General features: G+C 40.5%; 1 protein-coding gene across 3 annotated transcripts in view; it reads right to left on the reverse strand.

Moving 5' to 3' along the window:
• Positions 1–23,302, reverse strand: part of ABCA13 (ATP binding cassette subfamily A member 13) — a 486,937-nt gene that overhangs the window by 135,672 nt on the left and 327,963 nt on the right. For all 3 annotated transcript variants that reach the window (XM_054559199.1, XM_024249790.2, XM_054559198.1), the window contains 5 exons: positions 16,199–16,253; positions 14,534–14,711; positions 11,383–11,498; positions 5,698–5,854; positions 2,280–2,533 (listed from right to left, as the gene is read on the reverse strand). In XM_054559199.1, the coding sequence (XP_054415174.1) occupies positions 2,280–2,533; positions 5,698–5,854; positions 11,383–11,498; positions 14,534–14,711; positions 16,199–16,253 (760 nt within the window). The remainder of the gene's footprint in view (positions 1–2,279; positions 2,534–5,697; positions 5,855–11,382; positions 11,499–14,533; positions 14,712–16,198; positions 16,254–23,302) is intronic.

The raw sequence follows: 23,302 nt of genomic DNA on the forward strand, positions 1-23,302 counted from the left end.
TAGGAAGAATTCAGATGGGACCTGGGTATAGCAGAACTTTCCAGATATGCAGCATATCTCATATCTGAACAGTGTGGCTGTTCCAACCCAGCCAGCACCTAGGGTACAGAGAGCAAAAGTGCAGCTCTAGGCAGGAGACAAAATAGGCAGGAACTAGGGCTTAGGTCCTAATGGAAACCTGAATTCATGGCAAACAACCCAAAGCCAGCAGCAGGACAGTGGCACAGCTGGACAGGAGTCAGCGCAGGTTAGGGAAGGGCAGCAAGGAAGTGGGATCTCAGCACTCATGTCCAGCAGTGGGTGCAGGTGACAGGGGGACCTGCTCAGGCTAGGAAGGCAGGATCTATCCATTCCCAGTTGTACAGGGCAGGGTCTCCCTATTTTCTTCCAAGATTCAATTATGAGTAGCATATCGATACTATAAACCAACACAGATGTGCCCTAATAGAGAAAGAGGGCGTAACAGAAACCCTGAGAAGGCATGAGCCCAGCCCCAGAGGCAGGGCAACAAATATCCCTGTGGAGATGGGAGGGTGATCACAGACACCTTCACTGAGCAGAAGGCACCATACTTGAAGGGGGGCCTTGCTAAGAACCTTGGGCTTTACCTTTCAAACAGTGATTAGTGGCTTAGTTAGATCTGGGTTTTAAAAGTAAATTGACTGGGTCATGCGGTCATTATGACAGTTATCCAGAAAATGGTAGTAGGCAACTAGTGTCTAAATTCACTTAAATTTCTATGCTCTGTAACCTTCATGTAGAGAAAAAAATTGACTCTTTACTGTGGATAACAAGGACATTATTCTAAAGTACAATTCAACTTATACTTACAACTCTAGAAAATAAAGGTAATACAGATTTTTCTCTTTAAAGAAAAATCTTTTGATACTATAGGAAAATGGAGTATGCTGAAATCTGCCAAGGGGGATCCTACATTACAGTTTTTTAAAATAGACTGAACTAGTAAGGGACATCAGAGAACAAATTATGTTTAAAAGGCACTCTGCATTTTACTCCAGGTTCAGTCAGCTATTGGAAATCTGCAGACTCCGGGGTGATGTGGCCAATTCAAAAGCACATTGGGATTTATACTCAAAACGGTGTCTACTTTACTGTATTAAAAGGGGTTATGTAACAAAATATGTCAGGAAATGGCTGAAAGGAAAAATAATTCTATGAATGGATCACCATAAATTATTAATCATGTGTCTTTATAATCCTTAATAGATTTTCTAGTGACATGATCTTAATTGGTAATTTCTCCAAAAAGGATCCCTCCCTCAAGTAGAGGTCAGAGGGGAATACATAGCCCTTGGAAAGAGCAGGCCAATGAACTCAGGCCACTTGGGTATGGCGGGGAAGCCAACCGTTGTGGACCCTACACAGGAAAGCACATTGCTTCCTTATGTAGTTCAAATGTTTTATCTGACAATATTTCAGATATCCTTTCAAGGCCACATTAAATCCATTTATAGTAGTAGGAATGCATATGTGTGCATGTGTGTGCCTGCATGTGTATAAACCACATCATATATCTACATGTCTACACATGCCCCGTGCTACTGACTTTCAACCTCACCTGACAAAGATCAGAGTACAGCAGCATAAGCAACAAGATCCAGCAAAGGACACATAGACATCTGTACTGAATTTTCCTATCTTCCTGCTCCCAGAGTCCTTGGCATTTAGTTGTAAAAATAATGTTATGGTATTAACCAAATTTACCTTAGCTGCTTTAAAGTAACAGAGAAATTCAGCAATTTCAAAGTGAAAATATGTTCTCACTCATAGGTGGGAATTGAACAATGAGAACACTTGGACACAGGAAGGGGAACATCACACACCGGGGCCCGTTGTGGGGTGAGGGGAGGAGGGAGGGATAGCATTCGGAGATATATCTAATGTAAATGATGAGTGAATGGGTGCAGCACACCAACATGGCACATGTATACATATGTAACAAACCTGCACATTGTGCACATGTACCCTAGAACTTAAAGTATAATAAAAAAAATTTTAAAAAAAGAAAATATGCTGAGACAAATAATTGGAAAGATTATCTCACAGTTTGTCACCTTACCTTTTGAAATTTTCCTTCCTGGTGTGGGTGACTCACACCAATCAATGTTTAAAAAATAATAAAATCTTAATGCATTAGAACTATGCATAATGCTGATCAGATAAAATTTTTATTTTGCAACCTCCAGGATGAATTTTTTTCTCTTCCTCTCTTTTTGCAGGAGTAAGTGCAGCTCGAGGATGAGCCCTTCGGAACCCACCTTGGCCATCGCAGAAGGTCCCAGTGTAGCAGAACCCTCAAGAGGAGAAGTACTGTGCCCTGCGTGGCCAGTTGCACGAAGATCCAGCCCAGAAAGTTCATCTCAAAGGGACTCACATAGGAATCAATGCCGAAGTTGTGGGTCAGGTCGTATTTGATCTGATTATAGCAGAGTTCTATCAGTCCTTGACCAAGGCAGAATTGAGGAAAAATAGTAAAGACCCACTTGAGGACATCATAGATATTCTGTAAATTCTGTACAGTAAAAAAAGAAAAAAATCCAATTAAAAGCTATTCCTCTTTTCATAACATATACCAATAACTTCTTTTTCTCCTTGGTTAGCTCTGTGTTCCAGGTCTTCCCTATCCCAACTATTCACTGATATTCTCAGACATCCATCAAAACAAAGGTATTTTGTTTAGAGATATTAGATCTACTGGTATTTGTCTTTCAAGGTTTTCCTTGCTTGAGAACAGTGATGATTTTTACATCTACTTTTAAGGAAATCACAATGATCTCTACACAAGTATGAACAAAGGTGTTAGCAATATATGAACACTGAGTTAACAAATAATCCATACATATAAGGAGGATGCAGCTGCACAAACTCACAGAATAACAATCCATAAGTGTTCGATTTAGGATTATGTGAAAATTGTGAAAATGATAATTATACAAAGAAACAAATTAGAAAACATGAGTTTTTGCTTCCCCACATCCCCGTCACTCCAACAGAGAGCCTCGCCAGTGGGAAAGACAGATGTTCCAGATCTTGTGTTTGAACTCAAAATGTGTCATCATATAAACTGTGATTTGGTAACAATGAAAATGATTACGTTAACACTATAGTTAGTAAACACAGTGGTTAATACTGGTTACACTAGATATGCAGACTTATTGTTCACCACTGTGGAAGATGATATGGCAATTCCTCAAAGATCTAGAACCAGAAATATGATTTGACCCAGCAATTTCATTACTGGGTATAAACCCAAAGGAATATAAATCATTCTATTCCAAAGATACATGCACGCATATGTTCACTGCAGCACTATTCACAATAGCAAAGACATGGAATCAACCCAAATGCCCATCAATGATAGACTGGATAGATGGATACACCATAAAATACAATGCAGCCATAAAAAGGAAGGAGATCATGTCCTTTGCAGAGACATGGATGGAGCAAGAAGCCATTATCCTCAGAAAACTAATGCAGGAACAGAAAACCGAACACTGCATATTCCCACTTGTAAGTGGGAGCTGAACAATGAGAATGCATGAACACAAGGACAGGAACAACACACACTGGGGCCTGTTGGGGGATGGGGTAGGGGAGGGAGAGCATTACAAAAAATAGCTAATGCATGCTGAGCTTAATACCTAGGTGATGGGTTGAGAAGTGCAGCAAACCACAATGGCACACATTTATTTATGGAACAAACCTGCACACCTTGCACATGTACCCCAGAACTTAAAATATTTTTATTTTTTTAAAAAAAGACTGATCTGAGAATCCAGTCACCTTTCTTGGTTTCTTTCATTACTTCTATAAGAATTAATGCTACAAAGCTCCATAACCTACAAATGAAAATTTGAAATTATTTGAAATAAACATTTGAATAATGTTGCTTCCTAAGCAAATAATATCAAAATAAAGAGCAAAGGAAAAGAAAGACCCAAACAAAAGCAATAAGCTGCTTTTAATTACTTGTTACCAATTGATTTAGATCAATTTTTTGGCAAACACCTCATTGCCTGTTGATTTTTTTTTTAACAAGTAAGCAATGCTGTTTATAATTAAAGGTAACAATGCCTTTCCACTTGCCACACTGGTAGAACCTCATGAGTGGAAAGGTTCCTGGTCAGCTTCCTCTTTGGATATGGACAATTCTTCTTCCTTTTTCTTTTGGAGCTAAATCTCACTTCTGTGACTCCACTCCCCAGGGAAGCTCTCTGCTTTCAAGTTCCTCACCAATAGGATTATCTACTGTGAGTCTCTTTTCAGTTTCACCATGATTCATGATTGACATCCTGATGGTTCATGTCATGCTAGAGATCCGATGACAGAGGAGGGAAATTGTACACTATCTCTACTGATTTCAATTTTCTCCTCAAGCTAAAGCCAATAAATGGTTCTGCAAGTTTTCTCTTTAAAGTGTAGACATATTAATATAAATCAGTGTCAATAATAAATCTGTGAAAATCACCAAAATAGATTATTACCATCACTGAATGCATAATAGATGTTTACAGAGTTCACTGCTTCTATCCAAATATGAAGCACAGTAATAAAAACTAATGTTAGCTATCATTGGCAAATTTACTAAGTCTCTGAAAGTCCAGCCATGAGGAAGTAGACTCATCCCAATTAAATAGGCATCAGTCCCTGTTTGATTTGAAATGAGAACTGCAGCACATGCTTCAAACTAGGAGCTCAGTACCTTTTCCAGGTCATTTTCTCAGCCCCTGAGCTGGCCAAACATTTGGGAACTACTGAGGAATCAGACTCCATATAAGCAGCAGGGAATCAGGAGAGAATAGTGTGGTCAGAGCTGAGAAAAGAAAACAGAATGAAAAGGATTGCAATAAGGGGGCAGAGGAAAGTGCGAAATCTGAAGTCCGTATCTCCAGGTAGCACTGGGGATGCTGAGGGGCTGAAAGATGTATTAAAGCAGAGGAAAAGACCCAGGCAGGCCTCACTAAGGGAGGAGACAGGAGTGAAAGGAATGTGGCAGGACTAATGGATTCACCTTGACCTAGACACCTGCTGGAGATGACATTTAAGAAATGACTTGCTAATCAGAACGGCCTATTGGAGAGTAGCATTGACCTCACAAGGAGAAGTTCTTCCTGACCACAGGCCTCATGCTCAGGAAAGCCCTTGGCTGCCACACTTGGAAAACAGCAAAATTAAATTTGTTCCAGAAATCCCAGAGAAGAAGGTAGAATCCCGCCAGATCATCATTCAGACATGCTGTGACCCAAGAGCATGGTCAGCTGTGTTGTGTGGCCCATTCTATCTTGTAGTGTCTGATCCCAACAATGGTGAACATTGAGAGGGCATGTTTCAAAGACTCACTCTTCCACCATTCATCAGTAATTCATCAACAAATAGTCTCTGATGAAAACGCTAGCGATGTGGCAGTGAACATCTTCATGGCTCTACCCTCAAGAATGGAGTGGCCGAAACAGCACATTTTTTCATCAATTGTTGCTAAGCCTAGGCATGGCTTTTATAATGACAATGTGTTTTTTGTTAATTAGAATCAATTTATCTTTCTGGAGTTTAAAGACAGTGGATACCAATGCATTTCCATTGAATTCCAGTCAGAAAAGCAACAAAAGAGGCATGAGTTAACACCGTCTTTGCACTAGAGGTGCAGAAGTGTAGAGGTGATGCTACAAAGCTACTGACCTTAGCTTTGGAGATGATGGCTAGCAACCGGGGCATGATGGTTATGAGCATGGTACAAAGGCCAAAGATGAAGTTTAGTGAGACATAGGAAATGAAAGCCACGTCGGAACTGGGAAAGATTCTGGACATCAGGTACATCCACGGAAGAGTTGCATATCTGAAAAGTAAAGTGAAAAGTAATATTTGTTTTACTGTAACATTTACAGTAGTTTTATCTATGGCAGATACATTCTAAGACCTTGGGGTGAATCCCTGAAAATGCAGATATTACTGAATCCTATATACACTATGTTTACCCCCATACATACAACCTATGATAAGGTTTGATTTATAAATTAGGCACAGTGAGAGATTAAGAACAACGAGTAGTATAAAATAGAACAATTACAGCAATATGCCAGCGTGCCTACTCTAGCACTTTGGGGCCATCTAGTAAAACAAAGGTCCCTTGAACACAAGCACTGCCATGCTGCAACAGTCAATTTGGTAACTCACTGACTCCCAGGTCCAAAGTGAGGATATGCAGGACAAAGGGGAAATTCACATCTCTGATGGGATAGAGCAAGACAGTACAAGATTTCATCCTGCTACTCAGAACATTGTGCCCTTTAAAACTGATGAATTGTTTATTTCTGGAATTTTCCATTTAATATCTTGAGACCACAGTTGACTGTGGGTAACCGAATTCTCTGAAAGCAAAAATGCAGATAAGGGGACAGCCGTAAGACTGAATTATAGATGCAATTTTATTGGCCCAGCAATTTTTCCTCACTTGGTGAACAGAAATGAACTTTACATAATACATTCCACGGTATTTTTCAAAGACAACACACTCTTCCTGGGGCTTCAGAGGACTCTGCAATGCAATAAAGAACACTGGATGGGGTCACAACACACACACAGGTTGTACGTGGGCCTGAACTTGTTGGCTCTGTGGCCTGGAGAAAGACGGCTGACTTCTCCAACCTCTCTTCTCCAAAAGGAGCTTCTTTGCTCTGCTTCTCATCAGGAAGGCAGGAACAATACTTACTCATTATATTGAGAATCAAAAGATATCAAGAATATAAAAAGCTGCAGAGCTACGTAAAAAAAATAAGGCCTAAAAATAAAAACTGAAAGCCTCCTTCCAGCATCCACTGCACAGGGGGTACCATCTGTAACTCCTTAGTGTGCCCTAATCTTCCTTTAGTCCCCAGCAACCCAGGAGACAGCACTGTAACTGTCATCTTACAGGCAGAACAATGGGGATTTGCAGAGTTCAGACACTTGATCGAGCTTTGCAGGTGGTAAGTAGATGAATATGGGATTCATTTCCATGTGGCCCCAAAGCTGGGGAGTAAGAAGTATTGCTAAACATGGAACCCTAGAAGCAGTCCCCACATGTGTCAGATGACATCAGGATTTAAGATACCACCCAAATGTCCCTAAAAGGAAAACATCTCATTTTCTTCATTCTGTCTCCTCAATTCTAGAGCCAGGTTTCACTCATGGCAACTTCCCTCATCTCCTTCCTGAAATAATACCACTGCAACCAATAAAGGAAGTACACTTTGAATGATGGTTCCTAATATCAGCAGAGAAGTCACTGATTTTGAATCACGACTTTCCCAAAAGATTCTCATATATCTGGAGCTCCAACAAGTTCTCTGCTCACTCAAGGTAAATGTATCACTGTTTTCTTATGGTGAATAATTGGCTTAACCTGAAACACCTCAGTGCCTGCAAAATGTCTGAGGTTTTCCTAATATGTTAACAAGTTCTGAAAAGTATGAGACTTCAAAATGATATAAGAGATGCCAGGCCCTCAAGTTAACACTTAGTCTAGTGTGCACCCCCTTTCATATGACATCCATGATATTGGAATGCTTTCCTGGGTTAAAAGATACATTCTCATAGTTCATAAGATATATATAATATGATATATAAAATCATATAGTGTTTTAGACACTCTACTCAATAGCAATCTGCCTCAAAATGTGGGCATGAAGATAATTATTTCAAAGCACACAATGGAGGCAAGAGCTGTTCTAAAACAGTTGCTACATAAGACAATCAACTAATTAAATCAAAATAATTGCCAGAGAGATAAGTCATGACTTCTTAGGGCTGTACATTATCAACATCTCTGTCTGAAATAAACTACCACACAGAGAATTCAAACCCCAACACATATTCACCCACACCACACACCTACCCTCTTTCCTTTACTGTCCCTTCTGAGACAAAAATCAAGTGCTACACTCCGTCACGCAACTGTTTTGAGAATCAAATGATATCACAGAACTGCAAGTATTTTTGCAACAGAAATATAAGCAGTAGTAGAAGTTTGTAAGCCAAATTTTGGGGCAGCTGTAATTGCTATAAAATTCATTCTAAGAGTGAATGAAAACTCTCTCCAACTTATAACTACTGATTCAAACTCTATATTCTGGAATAACACGTGACACATTGCTTTTCTTTTCCATGTGACAGTCCTTTAAATAGCTGAGGATAGCCATGTTATTCTGCTTAAACCTCCACTACAAAAGACTGGGTCTTTCTCTGCTCCTTTAACAACATGATATTCAACCAGCTCTCTCTGTTAAATTTTGCATTGTAGGACTTAGGGGAGTTTAGGTAAGGCCACCTCACAGAGAACATGATGTGGTTGGCCTGGCACAACACACAGCAAGATTATCATCTGCTTTGATCCGCATCTCCACATCCAACAATACAATCTAAGGGTGCAGCAGCCTCCCTGTCTTGCTGTGGAGCCTGCATACCTGATCTGCACTTGAGTGACTAATTACCACCTCAACATTAGGCTCTACTTCTTTTGAGATGGTTCAGGATCTGTATCTAGTTACTTATTACATAAGGTTTCCATGCTGGGTTATGTCATTTAAATATTTGACAAGTGGATCAAAGCATTATTTAAGAAAAACAAAGAATCAGAGACATAGCCCTAAATGAAGCCACACGAGAGTTCCTATTGCTAGATGAATGAAGAGTATTCCAGTGTGGTTTTCAACGGGCTATGATTCCATCACTTTTTTTTACTACATTTTCATTAGTTATCTTTCAAATACTTGGCTCAAATTAACGTATTAGCAGCTCCGGCCTCCTATTTTATAAGAAAAAAATAAAATTGGCTTTTTTTTATGAAAATTACAATGAATTTCAACAATCTCCAGGCTTTTGTTAAAATATAATATCATTTTAATGATTTTAAAATTTGCTAGAGACTGGCCCACTGTTCACAACATCATGGAATTTTGGGGGAAGAAAATTCCCCTTTTGAAAATCGGCCACTTCCCCATGCTTTGTAGATTTCCCAAGACACCAAGCAGGATTCTGCAATCTCATCTTTTAGTGCTAAATATACATCAAATATATTCTTAAGGTTTCCATTTTTATGTAAGTTAGGCTCTGTTTTCTTTCATTCATTTTAGGTGTTACTTCCCTCTTTTGGATGCTAATTCTCCCTGACTCTCCCTTTTATAGTTTAAATAACAAATTGTCCTTGATAGAAAGAAGAAAAACAATAAGACTGTGATTGGGCATGTTTATCTTGTTATCTCTTAAAAGAATCAATTCGTGTATACTATCCCTTATTGCTTCAGATTCCTGCCTTTAAGCAGCCATTTAATGCCTGGATGGGCTCTTAGGTTTCAGCTTGGGATTCAGCTTTCCTGAGTTTGCCCTTGGGCTCCCTGTACCCACAGGTGCTTAGAGGGACAGCAGGCGTGAGCCAATTCTGCTATCCTTACCCAGAGATTGCCAGGCACACAGGAGACAGCGGTTCCCCAGACCGGTTCTCTCACTGCCCCTCCTGTTACAGTGGGTGGGGAGGGTGTCACCAGTTCCACTGGCTGTGCTCCAATGAAGAAAGAGCTACCTTCTAAATCTGCATCCCCATGGATGTCACCCAGTGACCCTGATCAACTTCCCTTGGGGGCTCTTCTGCCCTGGGGTTAGCCATGATCACAAACATGGTCTGAGTTATCTTTGACATCTTTCCAGTCCCTGCAACCTAAGAGTTCTTAACCAGAAGTGTGTAACCCCTATTGCCTATGATTGTGCTTCAACAGACCTGTGAATCTCCAGAAATTCTTTGAAAAATGTGGTAGTTATGTATGTGAAGAGAATTCGTAGTTTAATTCAAATTCTTAAAGGGTTTCACAATCAAAACAACATTAATAAAAATTTCTAAAAGCATGTTTTCAAGGCTTTCTAACCATTTCATCTAAGTTTTAACTCAGTTTTTAAGATATACTCTCCTAAAATTCAAAAATAATTTTATAGCAAAGTCTATTTTACTTGAAATAGAGGGAGACATGACAACAGTATCCATTCAATTGGATCAATAAACTGAAATCAAACTGTGTTCTTAGAGCTGGGTACACACACATATAGATCTTTATACACAAGTCCATAAATTTCTAGCTAAATATAATAAATATGTGTCTACTATAAGCATGTTTTATAGCTTAGGATATTACATCTTCTAAAGAGTAAAATAATTCTAAAGAGTAACAATAATGGCTAAAATTAATTTAATGGGAACTTTGTACCAGTCATTGTCCATGATATTCATATAAACTATTTAATTTAATCTTTATAGCAAAAGACATGAAGTTTTACAAAGAAAAAACTGAGGATTAGACAGAATAATTAGTATTACCAATGCCACAGCATTGGGGTTAGTGAGTAGTAATATCAATGTTCCCCCAAAAGTTGTCTGTCTTGTTTCTCTCTCTCTCTCTTAATCTCTCTCTCCCTCTCTCTCTTAGTCTCTCTTTCCCTCTCTCTGTTAATCTCTCTCTCCCTGTCTATCTTTCTCTCTCTTATCTACATACTTCCATCCATCCACCCACCCACCTATACAATCATCTAGTAATGATATGTATTTGTTTAAGTAAAACTCTGTCTCTAATTAGATGTTTTGAATTATTCTAGGGCACTTATATAAATACAAACTGTAAAAATCATTTTACTTGTAATCCTCTTAAATAAGAGCAAGCTGTTTCATCTTTTAAAATAGCCTTGAATTATAATAAATTAGTATGATAATGATTTTCCCTACTAAGCATCTCTTATGTAGTTAGCCTGTATATAAGCATACGTGCATGACAAATAAGAAGACATATATATCCTGATACCAGATAGATATAATTTTGAGGCCACTAGCAATGATCCTGACTAGCATGCATAAATCACAAATTCATAAAATGACTTTTCTCTATTTGCTATTTTTCATCTGAAAAAAAGTGATAGAAATTAAACAAAACATTTTCAAACTACTAATATCACAGGAGAGGAGAAAAAATGCCAGACAGCTTGCTGAGAGAACCTCCACAAATGCAATCTCCGAGCTAACTGGATTATGTATTTGAGCCCCTGATTAATGTCAAAGTGAGAATAATAGAGAATCCATTTCCAGCTGCACAAGTTTGTCAAACAGCTCAAGGGCCTGTCTGAGACAGGGCAGTGCTGTCTTCATCACGACCTGGTCAGCCCTTCCCTCCTCCACGGGGCATTCATCATCCTGCTCAGGCTTGTTTGCTCCGTGTCCCTTGCAGAAGCAACATAATTGCTTCAAAAGAGAGGAAATCATGAAGTCGACAGCGGGTTCAAAGCCATCCTGAGGGTTTTCTCTTTCAGAAAACAAACCGTAATTCTGCAGCAGCGTTTCTCATCACATACCCGAAAAGTGACAGCAGGAGGGCCGTGGCTGCCAAGTTCTCGCGGAAAGTAAAAGCTGTTAACTGGAAGGCGACAATAACAGCAACACACAGGCAGACGGAAACCAAGTAAAAGAGCTGAGAAGATAAAAAGAAATAAGGGAGAGCTGTTATATCAGATGGTCATATTTATTATCATCTACTTATCCTGAAGTTTCCTTTCAACTTCACAAATATATTTCCTATTTTGCACATTAGGAGTTCTGTAGCCGTGGAATTAGTCCTGGAAATTCGCTTGTTTCAATCTGAGTTGTATGCCCCCAAAATTTATACATTGAACCCCCAGTATTTCAAGATGTGACTGTATTTGGAGACAGGGCTTTGAACAAGTGATTAAGGTAAAATGAAGTCAATTGGGTGAGCCCTCATCCAACACGACTGGTGTCTCTAGAGGAGATCAGGATGCAGTCACTCTCAGAGGGCTGACATGTGAGGACACAGGGAAAGGATGGCTGTCCACAAGCCAAGGAGAGAAGCCTCAGAAGGAACCAACCCTGCCAACTCCTTGATCTCAGACTTCCAGCCTCCAGGACAATGAGAGAATCAAGTTTCCGGGGTGAAGCCACCCAGCCTATGGTATTTTGTTATGGTGGCCTGAGGTGACTACTACTGTCATGTATATCCACCTCCTTTGAGGAGGGTCAAGGAATCCAATCAGCTTTCATGAAACACAGCCTCCTCCCACACACGTAGAACCAAGGACACGCTCCTTGCACTACCTCCCTATCCAGCCTCACCTTAAGGTGCTCCCTGCAGGCCAACAACAGCCATGGCTTTCCTTCAGGCTCTCACTCACCTGGCTCCTTCTTCTCTTAGAGCCTCAAGCTGCAGAGCTCTTCCTGCATGTCATCCATGGGGAGGGCCCCTTCTTACCTCACAGATGTCAGCTAAAGTTTCACTGTCTTCTTTGACCTTCATATTTGAAGTTATCCTCCATCCCATCATTCTCTTTCATTCTTTCAATAGACCCAGTCATGGGCCAACTGTATCTTGCACATTTATTTATTTGTTTGTTTACTTGCTTGTTTTCTGCTTCCTCTCATAAGAATCTCTTTGAGGGGAGCAATCTTCTCTGCTTTATGCATGGCTTTATGCCCAACACCATTTGGGGGGCTATGATAGAATAACATAGACCAAGTATCTTATAAACCACATAACTTCATTGCTCACAGTTCTGGAGGCTGGAAAGACCAGAATCAAGGTGCTGGCAGATTCAGTGTCTGGCAAGGGCCAGCTTCCTGGTTCAGCCTGTGACTTCTCACTGTGTCCTCACATAGAGCTCTCTGAGGCCTCTTTCACAAGGCCATTTATCCCATTCAGGAGGGCTCCACTCTCAGAACCTAATTATCTCTCCAAGATCCCACCTCCAAATACCATCACACTGGGGATTAGGTGTCAACATGAATTTTGGGGGGACATAATCATTTAGTCTACAGCAACCTTGGACCCACCTTGACCCACAACAGATCCTCAAAATATTTATTAAATCAGTGATTGAATAGAATAAGCAGAGTATGATTGGATGAAGATGGAAAACCATCCAACCAAGAAGCAAAAAACCCTCCCTGTCCTTAATCACCAAGGTCAAACATCACAGAGTAAAGAAGGGTCAGACTGAGCAGGAGGCATAAAGAGATAATAAACTAAGGGTGCTGAAAAGAAGGAAGATCCTGAGGTTTTGGAGACTTTGAAAGCCCCATGGTGTCCTAGAAGCATGGCCCCCTGTGTGTTGTGATTCTCTCTTGCCACACACTTCTTCCCTTTTCTCTGGGAAAGCTGTGGCCCTTAGACACTGTTAAATGACAGATGGAAGAGAGACAAGTAGCCAGCAACAGTGTGTAGCACTGGGAACAAAACTGGACCAGGAGACAGAGGCTGGCACTGTGAAGCCATCTCTGTACCAACTAGATGTAAAATCTTGGACAAGTCATTTCCACTTGCCTGCCTTCAAGTGTCCCTCAGTAAAGATAAGGGTTTAAAGATCCAGATTGTCAATCTTGGTTAAGATTCATAAATCACCTTGAGTACCTAGTAAAACACAGACCTCCAAGTCCCCCCAGTCCTATTGAATAGAATCTTGAAGGATAGGCCCTTGGGAATCCTTATTGTTACCAAATGTCCCAGGTGATACCTATCACCAGGCAGGTTCAAAGAAACCTCTGATTAAATTAAATGAACTCTTGAAATGTTAGGTAACTTAGGTGTGACCCTGATAAATTGTACTTTCAAAACCAAACAAAAATCCAAGTTACATGATCAAAAGAAAATAAATTAGCTAAATTCTAAGCCAGCTCAAAGAAATAAACCTTACAGGAAAGCAACATGTTAATATGCGGAAATTTGTGCATGGCGTAGCACAGCTGGGACAGCACCTAGTGCATGGAAGGTGCTCAGTAAATGGTTGCCCTCTGGCCTTCCACTGACTTACGTATGATTTTCTGTATCACAAGATGAATCATATGTATGAGGGCAAGGATATCACTTTTCTACAAAATAAAGACAGCTCCACCAGAGAACAATGACAGTAGATATTGACCACTAAGAACAACTTATCATATAAGATGCTTTTTATTACTTAAGATAAATGTCCTGAAGAATAGGGAACACCTAGACAAAGCATCTGTTATTGTCCCTCAGGATGGGAGACACTGATCTGGAGGGTTTCCATTGGGGAACTGAGTGCATTCCAAAAATGCTAATAATACCCACCATACGTATTAGGCAATGAGGCACAGTTCTCACAGGAGGGGGTGTTAAGCATGCAGATGAAAGATCATTTCTAATGATTTTTATCACCTCATCTGCTACCCCATTGTAAAGAGCATAGTAAAGGTGATAATTTTCTCATCTCCTCAATAAGAAAATTTGCATCTTTGTGAAGTTCTATAATTTCCCAGTTCTCCAGCCTGAAGCTTATCAGTCTTCCCCTTATGAACCAATTCTATGGTGATCAGTAAAGGTGACTTAATCTGAAATGCTCTTATCAATAAGATGACCCCTTTTTGTGGACACTCCAAGGCAGCCAGGGCCCCACGCCCCACTCCATCCCTCCATACACACACTATTTAGATCACTATTGTGGAGACACACAGAATCTCATTCCCAAATCCTACCATGTCATATAGGAAGTTTGTGAACCAGTACATCCTGTAGCCAAGGCCACTTATGTGCTGCAACCTTTTGGCTCCAATCACTCTGTCCCTCACCACGGAGCTGCCAATGGATGCAGACAGGATGGAGAATCCCAGCACGATGCAGAGGGCCACTCCACACTGACGGATGCTCTCCAGGCTGCGGATGGAACACAGCAGCTCTCAGGCACCAGACAAAGAACACAAGCCTTCTTTGCTAATAACAATCAGCAATGATGACAGCAGTGAAAACTGCTAATTAAAAATTCATAATCAGCCAGGCATGTTGGCTAAGGGCATGGATCCCCTCATTAAATCCCCTCAGCCACCTTTTGAGACATGGATGACTAAGCTCAGTTTACAGAAGACATAACTGAGGAGCACAGTTTGAGGGCATTTTGGAGTCTTCTTGTGTCAAAATCTGCTCTTCACCATTGAGCCTGACTCCCAATTTAGATGAAAGATATCCCCCGAGCAGCATCCGGGTAAGCGGTGACCTTTGCCCACACAAGGACTGCTTTGCAATACAGTAGTAGCACCTGCCAGAGAGGAGCCTTCACTATGGCTCCACACTGCACTGGCCCATCTCTGAATTTAGTCACATGAAATCCCAAGGAGATTTTGCAATAGATTGAGGTGCTTTGTAATATTATCCACTGTACGTTTTATTAGTAATTGTTTTACCTGGAGCACTACTACTTTTACTCAAGTCAATTGCTGCCTCCTCTCAACTCCTTCTTTAGGAACAGTCAGACCACAGATGGTCTTTCAGGAGGCCGACATGATGGAACTCCTCAGCACAAGTCATCTTCTGTGCCATGCCTTCTGCTCCATTGTATCACATTCTACAACAGATGTCAGCTAGCCTACTCTTGGAATTCTGGAAGGTGTCAGACACTGTTAAAGCTAGAATCCTGAAAATCATTATGTGAACGTGAGGACAAGCTGCAACCCAACCGGTGCTTCCTGCCGGTTCCTGCCAGATTAACAACTTGAGCAGAGAATGCACATTAAGCAGATTTGCATTCTGCAACTTAATTTGGTAGGTCATAAAAAGTTTTTAAAAAATACCTACTTTTATTATCGACTCTTAATTAAAAGTTTGTCAACTATATAATAGAGAAGGGAGATGGGGGAGAAAAAGAGAACACAGGTGGAAGCATGCTACCCTTTACAAAGACAGTGAGAACTGACACAGAATTCTGTATCTGAAGAGCTCTGGCCTTATCCCCACCCATGTCTCCATCTGGATCATGAGGAAAATCTTGCATGAGAAATATTCAAGGAGGCGTTACTACGTTTATGTACATGAATGCAATGTTTATGATTTTAACCCCAAAAGCTCTTCAGAAGATGTACAGTCACATAAGCTTCTGGTAAATCATTCCCTTAGAAGAATTTCTGCTTAGAAGTACAGTTGCATGACAAACTCATCTGTTTTAAGCTCAGTCAATGTACTGCCTCTCTTAATAGTTGTTTTTCTCACACTTTGCAAAGAAATGCCCAAGTCCTGTGGGCATTTCTTGCTAACTCTATAAGCCATCTCTTGGGGCAAACACAAAAGAGAGACCACAGTCATCCCTAAGTAACACAAAGATTTTCTTCCATAGTCAGGGTCACACACCCCTCAGCATTCCATCAACTCACATCTTGTCCTCATTCAGCAAGGCCCCTCCATATGGGTGGCTGTAGAGTGTTATTCCTGTGAAAGACAAATTGAAAAGTGAGCCATCAGCCTGCTCCTGCATGGTGAATCACAGCTCATCTACAGGCTACGCAGATTCCCTGTGCCATCACAATGTATTCTGCTTGCTTTGCCCAGGCCCTGGCCAATTAGCAGAAAAGAATGGCAAATTCCATTGTGAAATTCAGCAAATATGTCCTGGGATTTCTGTCATTGCTGTTGTTGTCAAACACAACCAGCATGAATTGTTCATGCTTTACATGACAGGCCCTATGTTCATAGGTTCTCGTATTTTATTGCGTAATCCTCATAAGTATCCCACAGCCTATGTTTGCAGAGAGGAAACATACTCAGGCTAAGTAACAATATGCAAAGAAGACTATTTGATATGAATCAGATCAATATTCACCTCTAGATCAAGCCAGGTCTAGATAGATAGATAACTGGACTGTTTCACTGAACCAATTTTGGTTTTGGGGTTGTTCGTTTTGTTTTGCTTTGTTTGCTTTCTTGGGCTTGTGCATGTGTGTGATGCCAGCAGTCAAAATGAAGAAAATGCCATCAGCTTATCAATTAAAAGGATTTTATTATAAGAGCTGTTTATAATATCACAGAGTGGGACAGCGCTTCCCCAGAAATTCTAGTCAATATTCTGTTAAGAAGATCTCCATATATAAAATTGGTTCGTGTTTTATCTTGGACATTGTGGACTGTGAGAGTAATCAGGTTTCCTTTGCCTAATTGGTTGTGTCAGTGATTGGAGTCAAATGTGTGGCTTGTATGCGGAGGCCATTACCAAAGGCACAAATCCTTGCTCCATTTCATGTTGCCAGTCCTAGATTTTGCTTATTTTTCTTTTGGCTCGCCTTTAATTTACCCTATCATCTGTATTTTAATTTATACTACCACCTGTATTTTAATTCATCTTATCGGTATTATCTTATTGGCATTGCCTTATGAGAGCACATTAAATCCTTTCTGAAACATCATGGGGTATAAGTAAGCCTACAAAAAAGGTACAGAGTTGGAACAGGCTACAGTGCTCCAAACTTCCAACAGCTTTGCGACCAGGCATCTGGACCTCTGTCCCTTTGCCACCTGCTCTTCTCCCCGTCTATGCCAGCCTTTTTTTTCCTTCCACTGGGGACTCAGCCACGTACTAAGGCAAGTTCCGGCTCATAAAAGCAACAACAGTAGGAGCTGTTGGTTCAGCGAATCCACTGTACAGTTTTCCAGAATAAATTTTTTTGATTATAAATTAATACTGTCCAGATATTCTGGTCCAGGCTCGCAGTGTGTGTGCCTGACACCTGCTGCATCGCTTCCTGGATCCTGGACTTACCACATTCATCATGAACTGAACTGTGTGGTCTTGATCCCTCACCTGTCTGGACCAATAACACCCACCAGTCTTTCTCCTATGTGTCTTTCTTTCACCAAGCTTGACTTCCAGCCTACACCTCATGGGGCCTGCCAGTCCTGTCCTTCCTAGCTAAAGTGTTGACTCACAGGCAGCTTCTCACCTGATGTGCAGCCCAATGTCAACCAACCTTATCAGGAGGTCGGAAAAAGCCAAGCAACATTAGACAGTGTTTATAAAGTATCAGATCCTGCCAAAGTATGGCCCATGGACCACTGGTGCTGTGGAGTAAATTTGCAATGTTGTGTGCTCTTCTAGACTCTACATAAGAATGAGAACACTCCAGATTAAGAGGATCCAGAGAAATGTGGTTAGCTGAGTACATGTCTTGGAATTATATTATTTGAGGAACACAGGAGAATACTGAAATTGTTTAACCTAAATATGCACACACACACCCTGGGGCAAATATCCCCATCATCTTCCCAGTCACCCAGGCTCAAAAAACACTAACTCCTCCCCATCTCCCTGCTCTTCTTCACCCAACACATCCAAGAAGTTGCCGAGTCCTGTTACTTTCACGTGAACTCCATCCTCGCAGTGCCAGGCCTCACTCACAAACATGTGCATCCCTGCTCAACTCACCTCTCTGCACACTCATGAATCCCTCACCCAGAAAGCCTAGAGAACTTCCAGAAAGAAATAGAAAAATATAGAATCCATATTCTTTACCTAGACACAGATCTCCTTTAAAATCAAATCCAATCTTTGTATTCTCCCACTGCTCCCATTTGAAAAGCTGGATTGCTATCATTTCCCCAAACTCTATGGCTGCAGGCATATGTCGTCATTTCCTTATGCTTCCTGTCCAACCCTGCTGACACCCCACTCCTGCCTCACGTCTGTCCGATGCTGAATTAAATATCCTTTGTTTTCAATTATTATTGCTTTCATTTTGTTTGTTTTGTTTACAGCTTTATTCAGGTATAACTGACAAATAATAATTGCAAACATTTAAGGTGTACAATGTAATGTTTTGATATACGTATACATTACAAAATGATTATCACAATTTTTATCCTGCTGGTGAGAATGTAAATTAGTACAGCCATTATGGAAAACAGTACAGGGGTGCCTCAGAAAATTAAAAATAGATCTACCATATGCTCCAGCAAACCCATTTCTGGATGTATGTCAAAAAATAAAGTAAAATAAAATATTATCTTGAAGAGATATCTGCAGGCCCATATTCATTGCAGCATTATTCACAATAGCCAAGATATGAAAATAACCTGTGTCTGTTGATAAATGGATACAGAAAATATAAGATAGATATTCATGCACATAATGGAACATTACTCAGCTTCAAAAGAGAAGGAAATCCTGTCTTTGAGACAACATGAATGAACATGGAAGACATTATGTTAAGAGAAATAAGTCAGGCAAAGAAAGACAAACACTGCAAAATCTCATTTACGCGTGGAACTTTTAAAAGTCAAATTCACAGAAAGAGAGAGTAGAAGGCTGTCACCACAGGCCAGAGGAAAGAGGCAACGGGGAGATGTTAGTCAAAGGATACAAACTTCCAGATATAAGATAAATAAAGGCTGGGCATGGTAGCTCACACCTGTAATCTCAGCCCTTTGGGAGGCCAAGGAAGGAAGATTGCTCAAGCCCAAAAGCTTGAGGCCAGCCCGGACAACATGGAGAGACCCCATTTCTACCAAACAAATTGTTTTAATTATCAGGGCATGGTGGCATGCAACTGTAGTGCCAGCTACTTGAAAGGCTGAGGTGGGAGGACTGCTTGAGCCCAGGAGTTTGAGGCTGCAGTGAACCATGATTGTGCCACTGCATTCCAGCCTGGGCAACAGAGTGAGACCTCATCTCTCTCAATAAATAAATACATACATAAGTAAATATGTAAATAAGTTCTGGAGACCTAATGTATAGCATGGCAACTATAGTTAATAATGTTTTGCATACTAAACATTTGCTGAGAAATTAGATCTTAGTTATCCTCACAAAAAAGGATTAATTAAATTTTCAGGAGTATGAAGATGGGCAAAAAGGAGGAGACGAAAATCTCAAACTCTAAGTCCTTTCAAACTTGTGAGCAGAGAGAAAGCGTTGGTAGCCAGAAATACACAAAAATTAGCCTGTAGCCATGTGCTATATGCTGTTTAGGACATTAGACTATTTGTATAAATTCTGATAGAGCAACTATGTCACATCAGAATTATTATGCCTGTTTACAGAAGCAGTATCTGAAGCACAGATATTTAGGAAATCTTCCTATAGACTGACAGCTATGACACAGCTGACATTCAGACCTTTGTCTACAGACACCACAACCATTTCCCTGCCAGCATATCATACACCTTTCTTCAGCACACGTGTCTGGTTTTCCAAAGACTATAGCCATACAGTGGGAAGGATACAGGGCTGGAGGTTGAATGTCTCTGTTCTATTCATTCTGCAGTGAAAAGCTGCCAAAAGAACACTGCTGTTTCTGTGGGGAGCTCAATAATAAAACATTAAACTACCAAGGTTGGATCTTTATTTGATCAAGTCGCATAAATACCTTTTCTTACCTTAAACCGTGACAGTCACTGCTGAAAGATTAAAAACAGTGCTCTCATATTTGCTTTCTGTATCCTAGTTTCTCTGTTATGAATTTATTGCCCTTCATTTTAGCACATTTCCCGGATTTGTGTCATTCTTTTAGGGTTTTCATCTAGGAGGCGAGAGTACATCTGGTCTCCCATCTCGCTGGTGAAATGATTGACTGCTCCTGTAGTTAGTAATTCCCCAATGTGCCAGACCCTCTCCTGGAAGCTTTCATAATACATTTTCTCATTCAGTAATCTGATGGTGAAATTGTGTTAAGGAAGCTAGTATACTATGCACAGTTCTTTGTAAGTCAGCTTTCAGCATTTTAGAATTGTAGATTCTTATAGGAAAATGAAATCCCTTGAAGTGGTCTAGCTTGGACAGGCCCTCGTGTTCCAGAAGCAGAAACAGAATCAGAGGAACGTTGTGACTTTTCCTGGAGTTTGGAACCTGCTCCTGACACAGGCAGAACCCACAAGTCTGGAGTCACAGGTATGTGTCTCTCTCATCAAATCACCTACTAACATACAGAGCACTGAAAATCCTGCCTCTACAATGAGCCGCAATGGATCCCAACGACAGCATAACATAGAAATGAAAACCTCAACCATGACAGCAGAAGAGAGCAGCTGATAAATTTCACATAATGAACTTCAGGAGAGAGCCCACTGATGGCAGCCATCCTGCCTTCTCTTCCGATTTTTTGCACATAGCTGTAATCTTCCATGAGCTCTGTCTCCATTTAGGTCTTAGAAGTAAAAAACCACTGGTGCAAATACCTGAACCCCCCCCAAACTACAGTGGCTGCCTCTCTCTTCCTAGGTCCCTTACTCATAAATAATTCAGAGAGGCCACAGATTTTCATTTGGCACAGGCTTTAGAGTCCTATAATTTACATGATTGTCATAGAGTAAATATTTAAAGACACTCTATTAAAGAACACACTGATCTACAGTTCCTCTCACAGGGCCCTCTAGGGAATCCTCATGGGCTTGGAATGGGGCCTTTCTGCTTAGTGCTTAGAGCTCCTGGACAATTCCGAAGCATTTTGGGGCTTAACATTCCCATGTTTTCACTCTGAAATTAAAAAATTATCTTTCAAAGCTAAGACACAGAGAATGAGAGGGCTTAGACCACAGTGTTTAGGAAAATAATGTCATCAGGTAAGTAGAGAAAACCCTGGACCTGCTGTCAGTCTTGAGTTCACTCCCCACCTCCCTCCACTGGACGTTGACCAGCAGCTTTTATAAGACAACAGCCTGCCCCTGGCAGGCCAAGTGTTAAAGAATGTTCTGACTTTGTTATGATTTTGGTGGTGAAAACCAGGGCACTGGACAATAATTGAGTTTCACCAAGGGTCAAATAGAGATTTGATTCCTCTTCCTTCACAGAACGGAGAATTCATTCAACATGCATCTTTTCCCTGCCCATTATGCCGCAGCAGTCTGATGGGAGGGACACACCATGGTGAGAGTACTATAGCCCACTCACAGGATGATGTCCTGTGTAAGGTCACCTAGGAGGTTGGGTGCAGCAGGGTGGGAGGAAGTCGGGGAGCTTTCTAAGGAAAGGTAGATTCCAGATGCACAGGATACCCCAGCACAGGGCTGGAGTGCAAGGAAAGTACAATCCTGCAGGGCTGCCCTGGAGCTTCAGTGGGAAGACTGGAGGGGTGGCAGAGAGGTGCAGGGTGAAACCCATGCAATGTTTTGTTTTAGGAACACTGGGTGAACTTTTCATTTTTATCTTGCAATTCAGCTTATCAATCACTACATTAGATGTTTTTAGAATCATAGTCATTCGTTGAAAGCAGCTGCATAGAATTAAACATACATTAAAAATCAAGCTAATATATCTTCAAATTGGTGCTAAAAAGATTTTACTCTTATTTTTCAAAAAGGAAGACGGACTTGGAGTTATTTAAATAAATAATGAATATTTTCTCAAAAGTAAGAGTAATGAATAAAGAAAGAACAAACAAGACACAGGTGGAAGCTTACTCTCCTACCTAAAGGTCCTTGGTTGTCCTAGATCCCTGAGCAAAAAGCAGCAGGTAGGAGCAATTGCAACTGCATGGACTCACCCTCACACTACCCCGCACCTTCCCATGATACCCCTTGTTCTTTAAAATGGTAAAACGTTAGAAAGCAGAACTCTCTTCATGGATCCAAAGAAAGAGAGGATAGGTATGCCCTGTCTCATAAAGAGGAATCCTACCAGACGTGATAGAGCCTACTGTAGAGGAAGTGTAGCCGAGGTTGGTGAGTGGGTGCAGGTAAGGAAACTGAGGCATAAGCTTACTCTACTAACTTATCTGAGGTCAAGCATAATTGGTAACAGAGTGAGAACTACAACCCTGATTTTCTGGATACCAGTCTGATCAATTTCCTATGAGACTAGGAAAATCATTTATAGTCTTTGATATCCTTGCTGTAAAAAACACATTATTGCAATGGACAATCTCTGTAATTGGGTTGTAGATTTCATTGTATGTTGAGCACTCAGTACTCTAGGTAGGTAACAATTGTATTTTGATAGAATCTTGAGACAATGATGTTGGTAAAAGGTCCAAGGCTCCTAAGTAAAAGGGGCATAGTTTCAACACCAGAATTGAGTAGAAGAATCTCACTGAAGTCTTTACGACAATACTTCACAAGTTTTCAGAAATGACGTTTCAAAATGTACATGTTGAGTACATTTGAATAACTTTTCTTTGTTTGATTGTTCTTATCATTTACATTCTGGCTTTTCTTTCCAGGAATTGGCCCACAGCAATGTATGAATGTACAAAATTAGTTTTCTCATTTAGTGTTCTCATTATGGCTACATCTGTTATGGTTTCCAGACTCTGTTTATTTGTCATTGGTAAAAATGCACATCTGTGCTTTTGTCCAATATCCATTATGATAGCAAGATACTTAACATGTCTCCAATTCAAGTACTCACTTTTGGGTTCATTACTCCTAAAAAATGTATATCTTTAGAAGTATTAATTCCCAGATGTCTGTAAGCATCTACCAAAAGGAAAAACTTGTCTTACCATCAATATATGTGGAAAGTTTATGTTGTTTTAATTAATTCATTATGAGATATC

Source organism: Pongo abelii, chromosome 6 (assembly GCF_028885655.2).
Source record: "Pongo abelii isolate AG06213 chromosome 6, NHGRI_mPonAbe1-v2.0_pri, whole genome shotgun sequence".
Taxonomy (NCBI): Eukaryota; Metazoa; Chordata; class Mammalia; order Primates; family Hominidae; genus Pongo; species Pongo abelii.